The 16,708-nt window shown below is 35.7% G+C and overlaps 1 protein-coding gene across 3 annotated transcripts in view; it reads left to right on the top strand.

Moving 5' to 3' along the window:
- Positions 1–16,708, top strand: part of Nachralpha4 (nicotinic acetylcholine receptor alpha4) — a 145,639-nt gene that overhangs the window by 88,527 nt on the left and 40,404 nt on the right. For all 3 annotated transcript variants that reach the window (XM_070309245.1, XM_070309246.1, XM_070309247.1), the window contains exon 5: positions 3,398–3,578. In XM_070309245.1, coding sequence (XP_070165346.1) covers positions 3,398–3,578 — 181 coding nt within the window. The remainder of the gene's footprint in view (positions 1–3,397; positions 3,579–16,708) is intronic.

Raw genomic sequence — 16,708 nt, 5'->3', positions numbered from 1 at the left:
ATTGATTTCGACAAGCGAAGGGTTCGCACAACAAAGGCTACACACCGTTCCCCCGTATCATACTTCGATATACTGCGAAATAATATAATCTCGTTAGATCATGTCTGACGATTGGCCCTTTATCGCTCAAGGACTTATGCTCACGCGAGAATCAATGCTCGTCTCGATAATTGTAACGCGAAGAATTGTATGGGAACTGTCACGATTAGAAATTGTTTCGCGGAATTTTTACGAGGCTATCGATCTCTTTCTCGACGCGTCGCTATTCTGGATCATGTGTCGTACAAAGCCGTATATAGTCCGTATGCGCTTTCCAACCGAAATTCAAGACACGTAGAACAGGAAAGCATCTGTGCATTTACACATGGATCCGCGATGCTGCCTACAAAAAGGATGAGAGAGGGAAGATATATTCTCGCGCGCAGACAAGATATATTTTTCTCGCAGCAGAAAACAATTTAAAATGTATCATATGCAATTATTACAACGGCAACTAGTCTTTTGCAAAATATCAAACTAAATTTAAATTTAAATTACATATGAATGTCTAAGGATGAAAATACATAAAAAATACTTTATAATTAATAGAATAAATAAAATCTATGCGGAAATATATTTGAAACTTTTAGCACTTACCGCGCACTGAAATTTTCATCTCGAGTAGATCTTCCGATTCTGTTTATAGCAATCTTATGTGCAATTCGGTTAATATGTATAAAATGAACAGGTGTATATTCGTAAGAAGGATTGGAATGTTCAGACCATGATTAAACAAACGCGGAGAACGCAATTCGTATATATTTATTTACTTTTATACGGATAAACACAGCTTTTTTATTTATTTACGTCAAATACTCAGCAAAGTTACATGCGCGCATTGAATAAGTCAGCAGAATAAACTGTTCGACAAGGCGGGTTGGATTATTATTAATGCAGTTCGTTTCTTCGAAACGTTATACGATGAAAAGCTTGGCGACACGAGTCAAATGCATTGATCGGTCAATGCAATCGAGAGGCTGTCTTTACGTGGAGTCGTATCACTGAAAAGTTGCGCTATATAAAAACGAAGCAATTTATCATTGCTCGTATCTATAAAAATGATAAGATCCAATAAAATTTAAAATGTTAATTATAAAAATAAGATTTTTATAAATACACATTGAACTTTAAAAAAACGATATTTTATTTGTGACGTATCATATCTTTTATTATATTTACATTAATGAAATACATTAATACATTACACGATGGCTTCTTTCGTTATATTTATTTTCAATAAGAACCATCACATATGTATAAAAAAATTAATTATATTATATTGTAAGAAATTTTATTAATAGCACATATACAGGGTGTCCTGGGGAGACCACCCGTACACCCTTTTTCTTTCAAAAACTAAGCATTTTAGAGAAAAACGTTTTCAACAAAAATTTTATGGTTTTGAGGGGAATATAAGATGGTGTCATTGGTTTGACCTAGCTTATCTCGAGAGCTTTCCAAAACACTATAATAAAGTATTTTTTCATTAAGTACTTTTTGAGTTATTTTATATTTTAATCTGATATATTTTGATATAAAAAATAAAATATTTCGTAAAATATTTAGTTTTCAATAATCTTAGCGTAATACTTTTATGTACAGAATAATGAGACAAATCAATTAGTGCCAAAAGAAACAAATAATTATTTTAAAAAATACATTGTAAATAATTTTCTTAAAAACAATTTTTTTTTTTTTATACTAATTGATTTGTCTCGTTATTCTGTACATAAAGGTATCACGGTAAGATTATCGAAAACTGAATATTTGACAAAATATTTTATTTTTTATATCAAAATATGTCAGATTAAAATATAAAATAATTCAAAAAGTACTTAATGAAAAAATACTTTATTATAGTGTTTTGGAAAGCTCTCGAGATAAGCTACAAAAATATGTAATGAAAAATAGAGGATTCCATTTAAGAAATTAAAGGTGTCCTCGACTTAACCTTAAAGATGCCATCCAAGATCAAACCAATGACACCATCTTATGTTTCCCTCAAAACCATAAAATTTTTGTTCAAAACGTTTTTCTCTAAAATGCTTAGTTTTTGAAAGAAAAGGGGTGTACGGGTGGTCTAGGACACCCTGTATGTTAGATAAATTTATCACATCATTCTCAGCGAACTTGAGCAAACATTAAATAAAGATAACAATTGCTCGATACGTATAGTTGACATAAGACGATTGACAAGGCCAACATTTTCTCAATTAAGTCAGCGGAAAATTGCACTTTCTCAATAATTCGTGGCAATTCTCTAAGCAACTGCTGGTAAACTATATTTCCTGTCTTGATCGTAACTTCCGGATCGGAAGATAGTTCGCGAGGGAGGAAAGGGAGCCGATAACAAAATAATCTCGAAACACCGCAATCATCTACGATGACTTAGTACCTCTGGATTCTCTCCCCGACTTTGAGAAACTCCACTATCGCGCTTAATTCATTTTGCAGCCCCACGTAGCCGATACCTCAACCCTCGATAGTCGACGGAGCTCTATCGATAGATATCTATATCTGTGCTATAACGATGTAATATTCGCTGGTAGGTTTCTCCAGTTTAGAAACGTTGTTAGGTTATCCCATTTCAATATAGAATTGGCGATCGTTATGTGAAATGTTCATAATTCAATGATGGACATAATCCCTTAGTATTGTTATCTTTCTCTAAAGTTGTTCTTTTATCAAAGTTGTTTCTTCGTAAATTTAAAAAAATTTAAAAAAGTTTTAAATTTAAAAAAAGAACTCGTCTTTTTTTACGAGATACAAAATATAAATTAAAAGAAAGCACAGATACGTAAATATCTAGATAGTGAATTTTTTTATTCTTATCTAAATTATGAATAGGATAATGATGAAAAAAGAAATAGCGAGAATCACTATTAGCCAATTAAAGCCGGATTATCGATATGTCTCAGCCTTTGGGCTTAGTGGATCGAAATAAGAGCCTGCCGCGCGTAATGGTGCGATAATCCGATCCGATTTAGCGAGTGCTTCGCGACTCAAATTATTCTTGTATTCGGATTAAAGTTGTGAAAATATCATTTTCATTTATGCTTCGATACCGCGAAAATATCACTTTTATTATTTACTTTCTCCCCGATTATCGATCAAACAGTTTTCGGAGAAATTATCAAATTTGCTACGATCTAATACGTAAGATCTCTGTCTGCCTCTACTTATGATTTATGATACCGTAATCGCACTCGCAAAATGCATACACACACGTATACACGACACAGAAATAAATAAAAAAGAAAAAAAAAGAAAGAAAAAAAGAGGGCTTGGTATCGAATCGGAAGTACAAAGTAAGCTCGACCGCCGCAGCGCCCAGAACCACTAATGTGCTCGCTCGCAGCGCGGACGGCAACTTCGAGGTGACCTTGGCCACGAAGGCCACCATCTACCATCAAGGATTGGTCGAGTGGAAGCCGCCCGCCATATATAAATCATCGTGCGAGATCGACGTGGAGTACTTCCCATTCGACGAGCAGACCTGCGTCCTCAAGTTCGGTTCGTGGACCTATGACGGCTTCAAGGTAAATTCGCATGGTAGCCGTTAAGTCGCGACTCCCACTGACCTAGTCCACCACCATCATCATCACCACCACACCCTACCCTCAACCCCTCGTGCCCCGAGCAACCTATCGAGCCCCCGAATGCCCGAGACGCGGATCCGTCAAGGTCTCGTACGGGATGCGTCTTCGGGATGACGATCAGCTGGTAGATCTTAAGCGTAGATTAGATCACAAACGATCGGCTCGCCGCGTAGGTCTCCGATCGATCGAGAGGGAGAAAAAAAATGTCGGGAATCACCCCGAAAGACGGATGCTGCCACATAATGCCCGACGTAACGCTGTCGCGCGGACAATGAATTGTCATACTAGAACAATCGTAGATCGAGACGAAAAAGTATCGCCATTTTATATATATATATAAAATCGAGTATTCTTCCAAAACAATAAAGAGATCAACGTTATTATAAATAATCATTTTGATTAAAATCTTGCTTCAAAAGAAACGTCGTATGATAATATATTCTCAGTTTTATTAAAAACATAATTATACTATATAATTGTCATTATTATACTATATAATTGTCGAGATAAAAAAAAAATCTGTATAAATTTTTGAAACTATCGGCTCTTCGCGAGTTGATCGAGTTATCGGTTTTCCGTTTCGAAATCTCCGATCAAAAAGCCGTTTCGCGAAACGGCGAATGTACCATGATAACAATGTGAATGCGTCCGTCGATATACATGAAACCGCTCAGATGAAGGAGAATGAGATAGAGATAGATAGATAGATAGATAGATAGATAGATAGAGAGAGAGAGAGAGAAAGAGAGAGCGAGAGAGAGGCGGCAGCATCCGGAGACCTTCTCTCCGAGCCCATCGTGATCACGCTCGGCTCGTTTCTTCGGTGATTCCAGCGCCGATGGGAACTACGAGGTGACGCTGATGACCAAGGCCACGGTCTACTATTCGGGATTGGTCGTGTGGCAACCGCCGGCTGTATATAAATCCTCCTGCTCCATCGACGTTGAGTTCTTTCCGTACGACGTACAGACCTGTGTTTTGAAGTTAGGCTCCTGGACCTATGACGGCTTTAAGGTGTCGTGCCGCACTACCACAACGCAACGAGCACGAGAAACGCAGTCGCCAAGCATTTAGTCTCGAGAATATTTGCTCATCATCGGTCTACTCTAACGTTATCCTTTAGCTCGTTTTCCATTTTGTGTTCTCATTGTCAAAGAATGCCTTCCTCGACACCCGTAATCGTTCCTGCGATGCGCTAGTCTTGGACGTCACGTGATACATATATTTACGTATATTTATATTATATATTCATCCGTCTATTTCTACGCATGTATACAGGGTGCGCCGGATACATCGTACTTCCCGATCATTGGATTTCTTTACCAATTTTTTAAGTCGATCTGTATGTTTTGTTTTTTTTTTAATTTTTTTAGCTTTTAAATTTCAAACCGAAACTCTTGAGACTGAACGAAGAATAAATGCTTTTGTTACTTATTTGCACGATGCATGATAATTCGTACGTTTTCGATAACTAAAAATTCATTAAGGATGTTTCGATTTATATCTTCGAGGAGATCAACTTCAAATTGGTCGAGAAATTCGTAAATAAAAGAAGGATATACGGGGCACCCTATAGATATACATACGTACGTATATTTGGATATTGTTACGTGGTGTGGACTGCAGTGTTATTTTATTGACCATCATTCTCCATCGTGATACGACGCGCGGTCGGCTCGTTCTCATATCGTTCTACGATGCGTCCGAGAAATCGGACGAGCTCGCGAGCTACCTAGACGCATCCGTCAATGCGGCTCGTGTTTGCTGTCTAGGCGAGGATCGACGAGCTTATCCGGTGTCCACGATGTCAGACTGTAATGGAGTGCGGGTACAAACGATTCGAGAGATTTACCGTTGCATGTCGGATGGAATTGCCGCGTCGACGTTCGTTAAGCGGTATTATCCTGTTGCACTGTGGATTAATTTCGACGATTGGAAAAAGACGCGATAATCGTAGGACATGACATGAAAATAGTCGATTGTGTTTCCGATGAGAGCAAACATCGCGTATTAATTAATATAATTATAATTTATTTTTTAGAAAATCGATTTCATTCAACTTTTCATTTTAGCGATTTAGCGATTTTCTTTGGTTAAATTTTGACAGGTTTGCGAATCCATGTGTCATAAATATATATCAATTTCATAAATACATAACAGAAAGTTTATGCGGTATAAAAATCCGCGAGTAATTTATCGTGTTTGCCATGCGAATAAGATATTGTAAAAATTACATTGCACATAAAAGAGATGTAATAATCTCTTTGATCCTCGCTTCGACAAGTAAACGGAAAGAGCGATACGTCAAAGAATGTCTCGATCACGATCCACGCCGAAGAAAGCGAGAGAATATTCGCTTCCGGTTAATTATTTCATTTCATTCATTGATATTTATTCAGCAGCTGGATTTTTAAGGATCGTTAAAGACGCGCACACACGAGATTGATCGATAACGCCGGCCGTGGATTCTATAATTGTTTCTTTCTTTAGCCTGTTTTCTTTACAAGACACTACTCGATACACGTGGGAAAGGTATAAAATCTCGCGACAAAAATCTCGAAACACCATGACACACGAAACGAGAGACGCGTTAGCCACATGCACCCGTGTGCCACTACAGAGACACTCTGTTTCCTCTATGACTATGACAATCGCACAGATTGTCACTCTATCTACGCTCGTCCACTTATCGTTGCTAAATTGACCGGTATACAAAGTAAATGAAGAAGTTGCGCGCTTCCTTGCATAAATAAAAAACGATAAAATATCAGAAATGATTGGCGCATTTTTTTTTTTTTTTTTTTTTAATTTTAATCTATCTTTCAACGATTATATATTGTTCGTTTTAAATCGTTATATGTTGAGGTTCTGTTGTTTTATATTTATCCAGGAATGCAACTTACTTTACGATGCACTCTCGCCAGCCTTCTATTCAGCTTTATTAATTCATAATAATTGTATGCTATAAAACACAGTCAAATCCGTGAAGGAAATCAACGGCAGATTTTCGCGAAAGAACGTAATTGAGAAATAAACGCAAAGTAATGAGAAATAAAGTTTATAATATTTTCTAAATCAAAATATATATGGAATAACGGATTTCTCTCCAATATCCGCTATTTAGTTTTACATTCTATTAAACGAACATTCCAAAAGTGATCTGTTATTTTATCAATCGTGTTGCATAGATTCGATTCTAAATTTGACCAACGCTGATCCGATGAGCGTGCAATTAAACGCATGTCGACAACGCAATTTATCCGTCTAGACTGAAAGTAGGGATCGAGACGCGATCGATACAGAAGAGCCGTCGGTGCTTTTCGAATTTCTCGTTCGCAATTAAAACTCTCGTGTCCCAGCGAAAAGTATACGATTTGACGTAAAGTGTCCTTCTCATAAAAAAATAATTTTTATCGCTTTCTACGAGAGATGTAATATTAAAAGCCACTTTATTAGCAAAGCGGACTTGGTGCCTTTGGCCGATTAAAACGCAAGCGTTAAAGTTCCTTTTTAGTCGAGATTGACACGTTGAATTTTCTTCGTATAAAAAATTTTTTCCCATGTTTCTTGTTTCAAACAGCAGTTTCAGTAATGCTTATATCGATTTTTCTCCTTAATATATCCAAGAAACATATTTTCATCTACAACATCTACGTATGATCATCTACATACATCTACGCGTACACTTGCGACTTTATCATACTTACAAATCAAATCTCTTTCAGAAAGACTACACGTATTATAATATCAAGGATATCACATTATACGCATATTCATATGTAATACAGTCAACTTAGTTACATTTTGCGTACGTATGTTCCGTCATCAAAATATCTACGGTTTCTCCATAAAATCGTACACGCTTTCCACTTTCGGTACATCGTTAAAACTTTTCGTGGCGAAATTTTTCTTTTCTTTTGCAACGGTGCATCGTTTGTTAGTCTTGCCAATAGGATTAAACAGAAAAGTGTTACATTCTGTAGGACAAATCATTACAGGTTTCTCTCACAGGACCGATAGAGCCTCTCGTGTAATGGATGGAAATTTTTATCTCGATAACGGCGCTTAATTTCGAAAACCCGCAATGTACATCTTTCTATGATTTTCTTTCATAATTTCTCTGACGTGCAAACTATAAGTTTCGATTGTTTGGATACTTTTGTCAAAAGAATCAACTTTAGAAAGATATATATTCCATATTTCTGTATGTACAGAATACAGCTCCATTTGCGCTCTATCAGTCCAGCGATTCGTGTCGCGCGACGCGAGATAATTTGACCTTCCGTCTCTCCTACTGGCGTTCCTCCTGTCGGCGTGTTTTATTGCGGCGATAAAGGACGGATCGATATTCCGTTATGTGCACAGTGGCTTCTGTGCGTTCAATCCTGTCTATATCTGCGTCAACCAAGCCGGCTCTCGGTCTCATCTACGGTTATCAGAGGGATGATGCATAATATAAAGCTCAAGCCGTAGAATGAATATCGGATACTTGCTCTGCGGTCGCAATCTGATGCGCTGATAAATCATGACGGTTTACCTCCAATGATCTCATCCCAGCGATACTTGGTTAACACTTTCCCTGTGATGTGTGTGAAACCAGACTCTCTTTCTCGATTGACATATATTCCTGTTTGTGAAACGCGCAAGCAATTTTATCGACGTCTTTGTCCGATAAATTAGAGACCCGGATAATTAGCAGTGGCATAGTATCGAACAATTTGCACGTTGCATAAATAAAATCAGTGAATGCGGGGTCAGCGCGCTACTTCACCCGTGTGACCTACGAAGCGAATAATTTGGGCGCTCGTTCTATAATGATGACATTAATAGCGCACGATGCCGGGTTGGCTCGGTACACTCAATAATGATTAGAATATACGACAGCGTCTCTCTGTTACATGCAAATCTTAGTTTAATTGTTAATTATAAAAATATTTAGAGCATGAGAAAATCGATGCGATGTACGTATGTATTGTACTTTATTCAGGGAACAGAAAAAAAATTACCGATGAAGAGAATTGCAAACGAAACATCCTGTATAACTTTATTGCGCTATCAATGATCGCCGTAACTCGATTATGTCACTTAACCCGCGTACGTTGGTTTTGCGCGTTCACAGAAAAAGAAGAAAACATGCGAATGAACCGCGTGTTTCGCTCGACCGGTCAGATATCGCGGCCGAATGATTCTCGGCGGTTTTGATATTTAGCCGCTCTACTGCGACGTCGATTGTCCGTGGTACCGCACAACTCTTGCGCGAGTTATTGCCGGATCAGTCATCCGAATCGGACACACGCGAGCTTCACAGAACGGACAGACGATAATAATTCAATTTCCTGGATTCCTTCGAGCCCCGTAAATGGCGCACAGTTCGAGCGGGAGCTCGCTCTCTCAATCGAAGCGAGATCGCGCGGAACAAAAATAAATGCAACTCTATGCGAAATAATGGAATCATTTTATAACTGTGATTATAAAATCGTGGCGAACAAGAGTGAAAAATATAAACGTTGAGCGTATCAAAATTTAAAAGAAGTGAATTACGACCTCGTGATAAATATTTTTGAACTTATAAAATCACAAGCTATACAGTATATATAGAAAAATTATGACAGAAGAGTTTGCGCGATGAATAAAAATCATATACATAAATGTTGTCGAGAAATATTATCACAGAAGAATATAATTAGCAAAAAAGTATTTAACAGCAGTTTCGTTGATTGTTTATTTATTGGATTTTTTTTATTTATATCTATCGGTTATCGATGTAAAGGATTTAAGCGATACAAGCGGGATCGAAACCGTCTGATTTGTTAATCCGATTTAACACATTCGTTGTAACTTTGTAATCAACGGACTGTGATAATTTGTGCGCATTGAAAAATTATATTTCCAGCGGCATAATGCGATAACAGCGCGCAATGTCGGGACGACCAATGTCAACATCAAATTGATATATACGTTCACATCACGTTGGTTAAGACTTTTCGCAATAATTTCTTTTCCAATACGCGACAATATCATTTGATCTGAATTTTATTAGACCGGAAGTTCTGTTATACTTACAATGGACAAACGAAACAAAAAATAGCCTGGCTAGGCAAAAGATATTTTTCTGGTCACGGATTTTTTTAATAAATTTATAATCGATTTTTTTAATAAAACATTGTTAATTTAATAGCCGTTTTAAATATCTCGTTAAATAAATAACATTATATTAGAATTATATGCAGTTTACAGTATCTATCGAAGACATGCACAAGATTTTTAATAAATGAATTAGATAGTGTGACAACTTTCTAGCATAGAATTTAACATAAAATTTGCTTGGAAAAAACGATGTTTTTTCAGAGTACACCGCTAAAAATGTTGCTTTCAATATGTATGCATATTCATGCATATGTGTTTCTGCATATTTATTACGCTTGCTTTATATATATATATATTTTTTTTTTCTTTTGCTTTTTTATACACTTTGCGTATCGATTATACGGATTTATTATTTCAGTATCGATAATACCAAGTGCAATCACTTGCAAAAAAAGTGTTTTTAAATATTTTGCATATTATTAAAATGATGAGAGATTATATCGCGTGCTAAAATTGATACATAAAGAATTATAGCATAAGTAACTTTGACATAGATATAAATACTTGCGAAAACGGCAATCAAATCGAGGATAATTGTATTAAACATTAAACTAAATTGAATTTATAATATCACAGTAAATAACATTAAACTTGACATTTCTCGATATATCGTAGAGAAAATCCTTTAAAAAAATTTTTGATTTTAACCGATTCAGGGAAAAGAATCGCTTTTTTGACAGTTCCCCGATCAAATATCGTAAACTGCAACTTCGTGCAAAATAATTTTTTTTTTTTTATCAATTTCTATAAAGATCGAGAAACATGACGTTCTTATCTTATACGTTTGACTTTTTCGTTTGATATTTTTTACGAGCACTTTTACAACTCCACTCCAATTCGAAATGAAACAGTAACGGCGATTGATCGCGCTAACTTGTACCGCCGTCAAAAGTTGTTCCATTCGAATAGGCTTTCACGAGCGGCAGGGCATTCATCGCGGAAAACGTGGGAGGGGAGGGGGGGAGAGGAGAGGAGAGGAGAGCTATCAGAACGGGCACGCGAAAAGGTCGCATCCCCTTTAAGGGGCCCTTAGGGGAAAGTATAGTGCTTTCGCGCGGCTTTAACTTAGTAGCGCGGCGAGGGGGGTGAGTCCGTTGACTTGTTGAGTGGTTCGTGTCATCTCTGACCGGGTCAGAGTGCTTTCCAGATATTTACCGGATCCGACGAGATGCGACACGACGCGTCATCGACTATCAATCCTATCGACCTTATACGCCATCGGGCTCGCGACACGTCGATCGCACGCGTTCGCCGTGAAATCCTATAAGCGCGTTAGAATGTATGATCAAACTGTACGTCAGATAAATACTTGCGTCCATTTGACAACATAGAATAGGGATTTTGGATCAGGGATACGGATATTACTTTGAAAAAGTGGGTCCGATCTTCTTCTCACAGAAGTAGAAACTGATTCTGTTCTGACGCTAAATCATTTGCTTGAAAAGATATTTCGATATTTTGAGAAATGTTCCAGATCAGCTCGTACATAAGAATTTGTATTATAAAAATATTTATTACGTAAACGTTCTTACTGTGATCGATTTGTGACACAAATAGAAATAAAAGTATCGCCAAATAATTATTGACAACAAGAAAGTGCATATTATTAATTAAATAATAAGTTATGTATGTGTATTTTATTTATTTTCTAAATTCCGAAACTTATGGACTGGTTTGGTAATAACGAAATAATGAAAAGAAGAGAGAGAGAGAGAAAAATTATAAAATTATATTATGCTGATTACAAGACTTTCTTCTATGTAATGTGAAACTTCAAGATCTTTATTTTATAATTAGAATATTAAAAAAGATTTGCTATATCGTGTTGTTAATTTAAAACATTGTAAGGCTTTTTCATAATTTCAGAGAAAGCTCGTAATTATACATATAAAATGTTCTTTTTCCAGTTTTTATGTGGATGTACTATTTAAAAAAAAAAAAAGTTTTTTCGTGTCTTCAGTAAAATCGACATTTTCAAAAGTTTTATTTAATTTAAATACAATACATAGCTTTTCTGCCTCACGAGAATTATTTTATAATCATAGAGAAATATGAAAGAGAGAGTATAGCTTAAGGGTAACAGTTACAAATTAAATCTTTTATTTATATTAAAAAAATGTAACTTGTGTATTATTACCTGTTTTATATTTTTGATGATAAATATATTGAAAAAAATAGCGCGCGTTAAATAGCTTTTATTAAAGAAGAATTAAAATTTTCTTTTTTGGACAAAAAAAAAGTGTTAAACTCAATTTAATAACCTTGCAAGATCTGAGAATAAAATAGTGTAAACTTTGATTTTAATGTTTATTATTTTGTCGATTTATCATGCATCTAAGAACGGGAGATCAAATATCTAGTAGAATTTGAATTGTAATCATCAATATAGCGCGTCCAATACAATTCCCATTATCAGTAAGCGCACGTGAAACAGAAACTATTTTAGGAGGGGGCGGGGAAGGGATTGCGCTGATCTAACAAAAGAGAAGATTATCAGGCAGAAAGAAGAAAGAGATTTTACATTACTGTAATCGCGTTCATGTGAAGCATTTTTCTTTTTTTACGGAAAGATGGAAACTAGGAGAGGCGAACGTAATCATTTATCGCTCTTACCGATAAACGTCTGTAAAAAGACGATTGCAAGAAATGGTCTTTGTAAAAAATGGCCTTTACGCCTTCTGGACGGCGTAATTCTCTCAATCCGATCATATAACAGACTGTGTGTTACGGACAATGAAATATAAACGAAAGGAAGAAAGAGAAAGAAAGAGGGGAGCAAAAAATTAAGACATATCTATTGAAAGCGGCGATTGACGCCGTTATTCCTTTTCGAATAGTGCGCACGAATTTTATACCTTTTCCATGGGGGCTCGATTTTCCATAGAGGCATCGGTGCCTTTGTACGTTCCGCTTTTACTTCGTACAAAAATATAATACACACACATACGTACAGACGAGCATGACACATTACATATATATATGTATACATACATATAGGGATATACATTACGTGTCACATCGAAAATGCATTTTCCGCGATGCAATCAGAAGAGACTTGACTTTGCATCAAGATAACTGAGCGCAAGTACATATACAAAAATAATATTATTTTATTTCTCTGACAAATGTGGCTGAGTTATGTCGCTATCATCTTTTTTTTTATTTTTCCAAGCTATGATCACATAAAGAATATTATCAGTCTATGTATATAAAGTGACTTGAAATTAATTCTTAAATCAAACTTTGCCATTAAATTCTTTAATAAATTTGGAAAATTAAGAAAATTAAACAATTTTGAAATGAACCGACATTTAATCAAACTTTTGTTAAGAGAAAATTCACATTTATCAAAGAATACGCTAGTCAAGCACGACGACTTAATTTAAACACATCCTTGCTCTCGTTAAGTTTATACGGCGAAAAAGATTTAAAAAATCTTTACTTGGGAAAGAATTTTATTTAAATCTTAGAACTTAATCGGGAAGTCGGTAAATTTTGTTGCACAGCAAGCTCTGTGATACTTTTCTATGGATAACGGCGACACGGCGAGAGGATTAAAAAAGGACGCATCGCGCCGTGATTGCAACCAAGCGTTGTCTACGCAGTTCATGCTCGCACATGCACACGTTCGCACGTAATATACATATATTTCATAAGGTACACAAAATCACACTTATACACACTCAGTGTACAGGCTGTTCCGAAACTGCCAGGCACCTTAAAGCCACACCCGTCTCTTCGTCATTCTCGAAAAGGAATTTCAGTAGGTTTTCATACGCGAATTGCAGAACACGATGGACATTCGGAATATCGCCCGCGAAAGAAATCTGTCATTCATATTTAAACGGATCGCTCGGTACGACAAGACTTATTAGAAATAAAGAGTTTGATATAAAATCGCTAGATCGTATCTGTTTATTAGAGAAAGTTGCATTATCTAGATATTACTCATTTAATTTCTCTCCTTAGAACTTGCATTCGCGCGCAAGTTTCGGACCATCCCGTAGACACGCAGTTTACTCAACCACGATCCATTTACACTTTCCCAAACACAATTATGTATGTTTATCATTGTTGAGTGTATGTAAGTGTACGTTATGCGATAGTAAAAGCCAAGTACCGCAAGCTCGATGTGTTGTTGCGCGTAGCAAAGCGTTAATGTGCTTGCGCGCTAGGAAAGCTTTCTGTCTCTAGAAGGGCTGCAAGTGTGAATGTAACGCAACAAGGGGGGGACGTTAAACGTGTCGCTTGGGACACGGCAGGTGTGAAGGAAGCGTCCTTTACGACCATCCCCTTGTGGTGTATCGCGCGCTGTTAACGATACTAATAGCCTAGATTTATCATCGAAATATAAAGAAACATCGATTGCCGATTTTTATTTGCCGCCAAACGTGCCAATTAGCCCCCGAATTTTTAATCCCAAGAAAGTTACTATTATTATTGGCGATTATATAACGGCAAATACGTGAGATAATATTGATCATTATGTAAAGCATGCCGTTATTTTTTTTTTATTAGAATCAATTATCATTTTCTTTATTAACTACAAATAAAAGATATTAAATTTTTAATTTTTAGATTTAATTCCTACAAAGTTATCTCTATAATATCATCTTTTCCTTTATTTTTAGTTAAAAATAACTGTCTTTAGTTATGAAAAATATTGAAAATATGAGAACTTTCTGCGTATTATGTTTGAAATAATATTTTTCGTGCTGCAAAGAATAACAAAGTAAAATACACATAGACGTGTGCAAAATACTGCTTGAAAAATAACATATTATATGCAACGGTTTAACGAGGTACGAAAGAAATATTAAAATTCAGAGTCAAATAAAGCGTTTTTAAAGACGCGGTGTGAATATGTATACTCGAAGAGAGCGTACCAATTTGAGCTTCAACAATATCGTTAGGGAAAAACGTTTGAATCGAGAAGGGGGCTTCTGTTTTCTATCGCTCCAAAGGAACGCTTCGATTTTACGGGTAAATCGTCACGATCAAAGGGGGATGGAGTTTCGTAAAAGTCTCTGTGTAGTTTCATAGTTTCTCTTATCGAACACGGGGACCAAAGTAACATGTTACAATCGTACTTCTACCTAGTACGTCTATCAAAAAGTCCGTTCAATTTGTCCCCGGGATACGCCTCTTTTATATGACTTTCTTAGACGGATAGGAGAATAATGTTTTATAAAAGTATTATTATCTATATAATATGGAACTTTAATAACGTAGCAATGATGATTGAAGTCTCTTTTAATTATTAAAAACGAAAGAAAAAATGATACATGTGAAAAATTATTAAAATTTAATATGTCATTGTGTGCAAGTGTTTTTTTCTATATCTATTTTATATTATAATATATTTTTAATTACCCCAAAACGCTCTTAGATCAGATATTATTTTTCTATTACACTATTTGTTATCGACGTAAAGAAGAGAAAAAAATATATGATAAAACGCTTATAATTCAAATGCGTGGGACAAAGATAAGGAACATTCCGATAATCATGCATTTTATGTTAACATTCCATGCGCGCTGGAAATGCAGTGGTCTGTCAACGAGTAGAATTCGGTGGGGTGTGAAAAATTTCGTACGATTTTCAGCTCTACTTCTACTTCCGCGTCCGCCGACCCCACTTTTTTTAAATTGGACTGGCAATTTTTCCTTTCCTCGCGAAAATAGGTCGCATCGTGTTAAAACTCGGTTAAGCGGCGAACATTATTCATTCTCGCGTTATGATTTAAACGCACACATCTGACACATTTTCGGTGCACATTCCTTACAGATATAATTCGGATACTTACAGAGGAATTTATTCAAGTATTGTTTTCGCTTATGTAATTTTATGAAAATTTTTTTCACCCGATATATTGCATTTGTGTCTCCGTTTCCTCTTATTTTATGTTCAAGTTGTCTACAAAGGGATTTAGACCACCGGAAATTTTATTAAATTTTATTACGTGTACGTTTCGTGACAAAGTGATATTATTGCCAGTTTGATGACAGTTTAACTAAATAGTCATATGACGAGGTAGTATTTTGTGTGTTTCGTCTTTTACAGTTATTATTCATAAAACAACGATCAAACATTTTATTACATTTTAAGCAGAATAAATAGTAATGAGAAATTATTTGCTTTATTGAAAGTTGGACTTATCTAGAATCATATTTGCAACAACGAACCAATCATATTGAAATAGCGTTAAGTTTATTTCGATTAGTGTCGAATCGATAATTCGATAATTCCGAAAAAAACTTACGATATTTGAATTTTTATATAATATTACGGTTTAATGTTGCCTTTCCTTTACATTTTAGACTACTGGACTTTTTTATGCAATCATATGCTGCACATACATTTTAGTTTTGAATTGCAGGAGCGCGATTTTATTTTAAACGTTACATGTAGATGTGGAACTCGACATCTAAGATAAAGAGAAGTTTTGTTCGCTCAATAAAAATAAAATCTCATTTTTCTTGATAAAAACGCGAGTCAACAAATTGAATATTATAAAAATTATTTTATCCGCGGCTTCGTTTGGTCAAGAAAGTTTTGGGCTAAGAAATTTGACTGGAAATCAGCTAACTCATTAACGACTTTGCCGATGTCGGGAAAAAAGTCTTAATATTGGAATAGCTCTATGGAATAGTTTAGTTTTCCCGAAACGAAGAGCTCTTTCTGTTACGAATCAAGTCACTTTATTCTCTTCTCAGAAGTACCGTGTTCCTGAACATATAATATTATTTGCCGATCGTTGATTAAAAAATCGACTTTGTCGAGGATTCTCTTAAGAATGGGCATACTCGTGCAATTTTTGTAATACGTTCTTGTCTTCTTAACTTCCGCGTCATTTCTTTCATATAAGAAAAGCGACGACATTACTCAAGAACAGATTGTTAAAGTGATACGAAAAATAATAA

Source organism: Polyergus mexicanus, unplaced genomic scaffold, assembly GCF_030449975.1.
Source record: "Polyergus mexicanus isolate NDT 795.1 unplaced genomic scaffold, iyPolMexi1.0 SCAF_16, whole genome shotgun sequence".
NCBI lineage: Eukaryota > Metazoa > Arthropoda > Insecta > Hymenoptera > Formicidae > Polyergus > Polyergus mexicanus.
The sequence above is the reverse complement of the archived record's forward strand: the minus strand, read 5'-3'. Positions and strand labels throughout refer to the sequence as shown.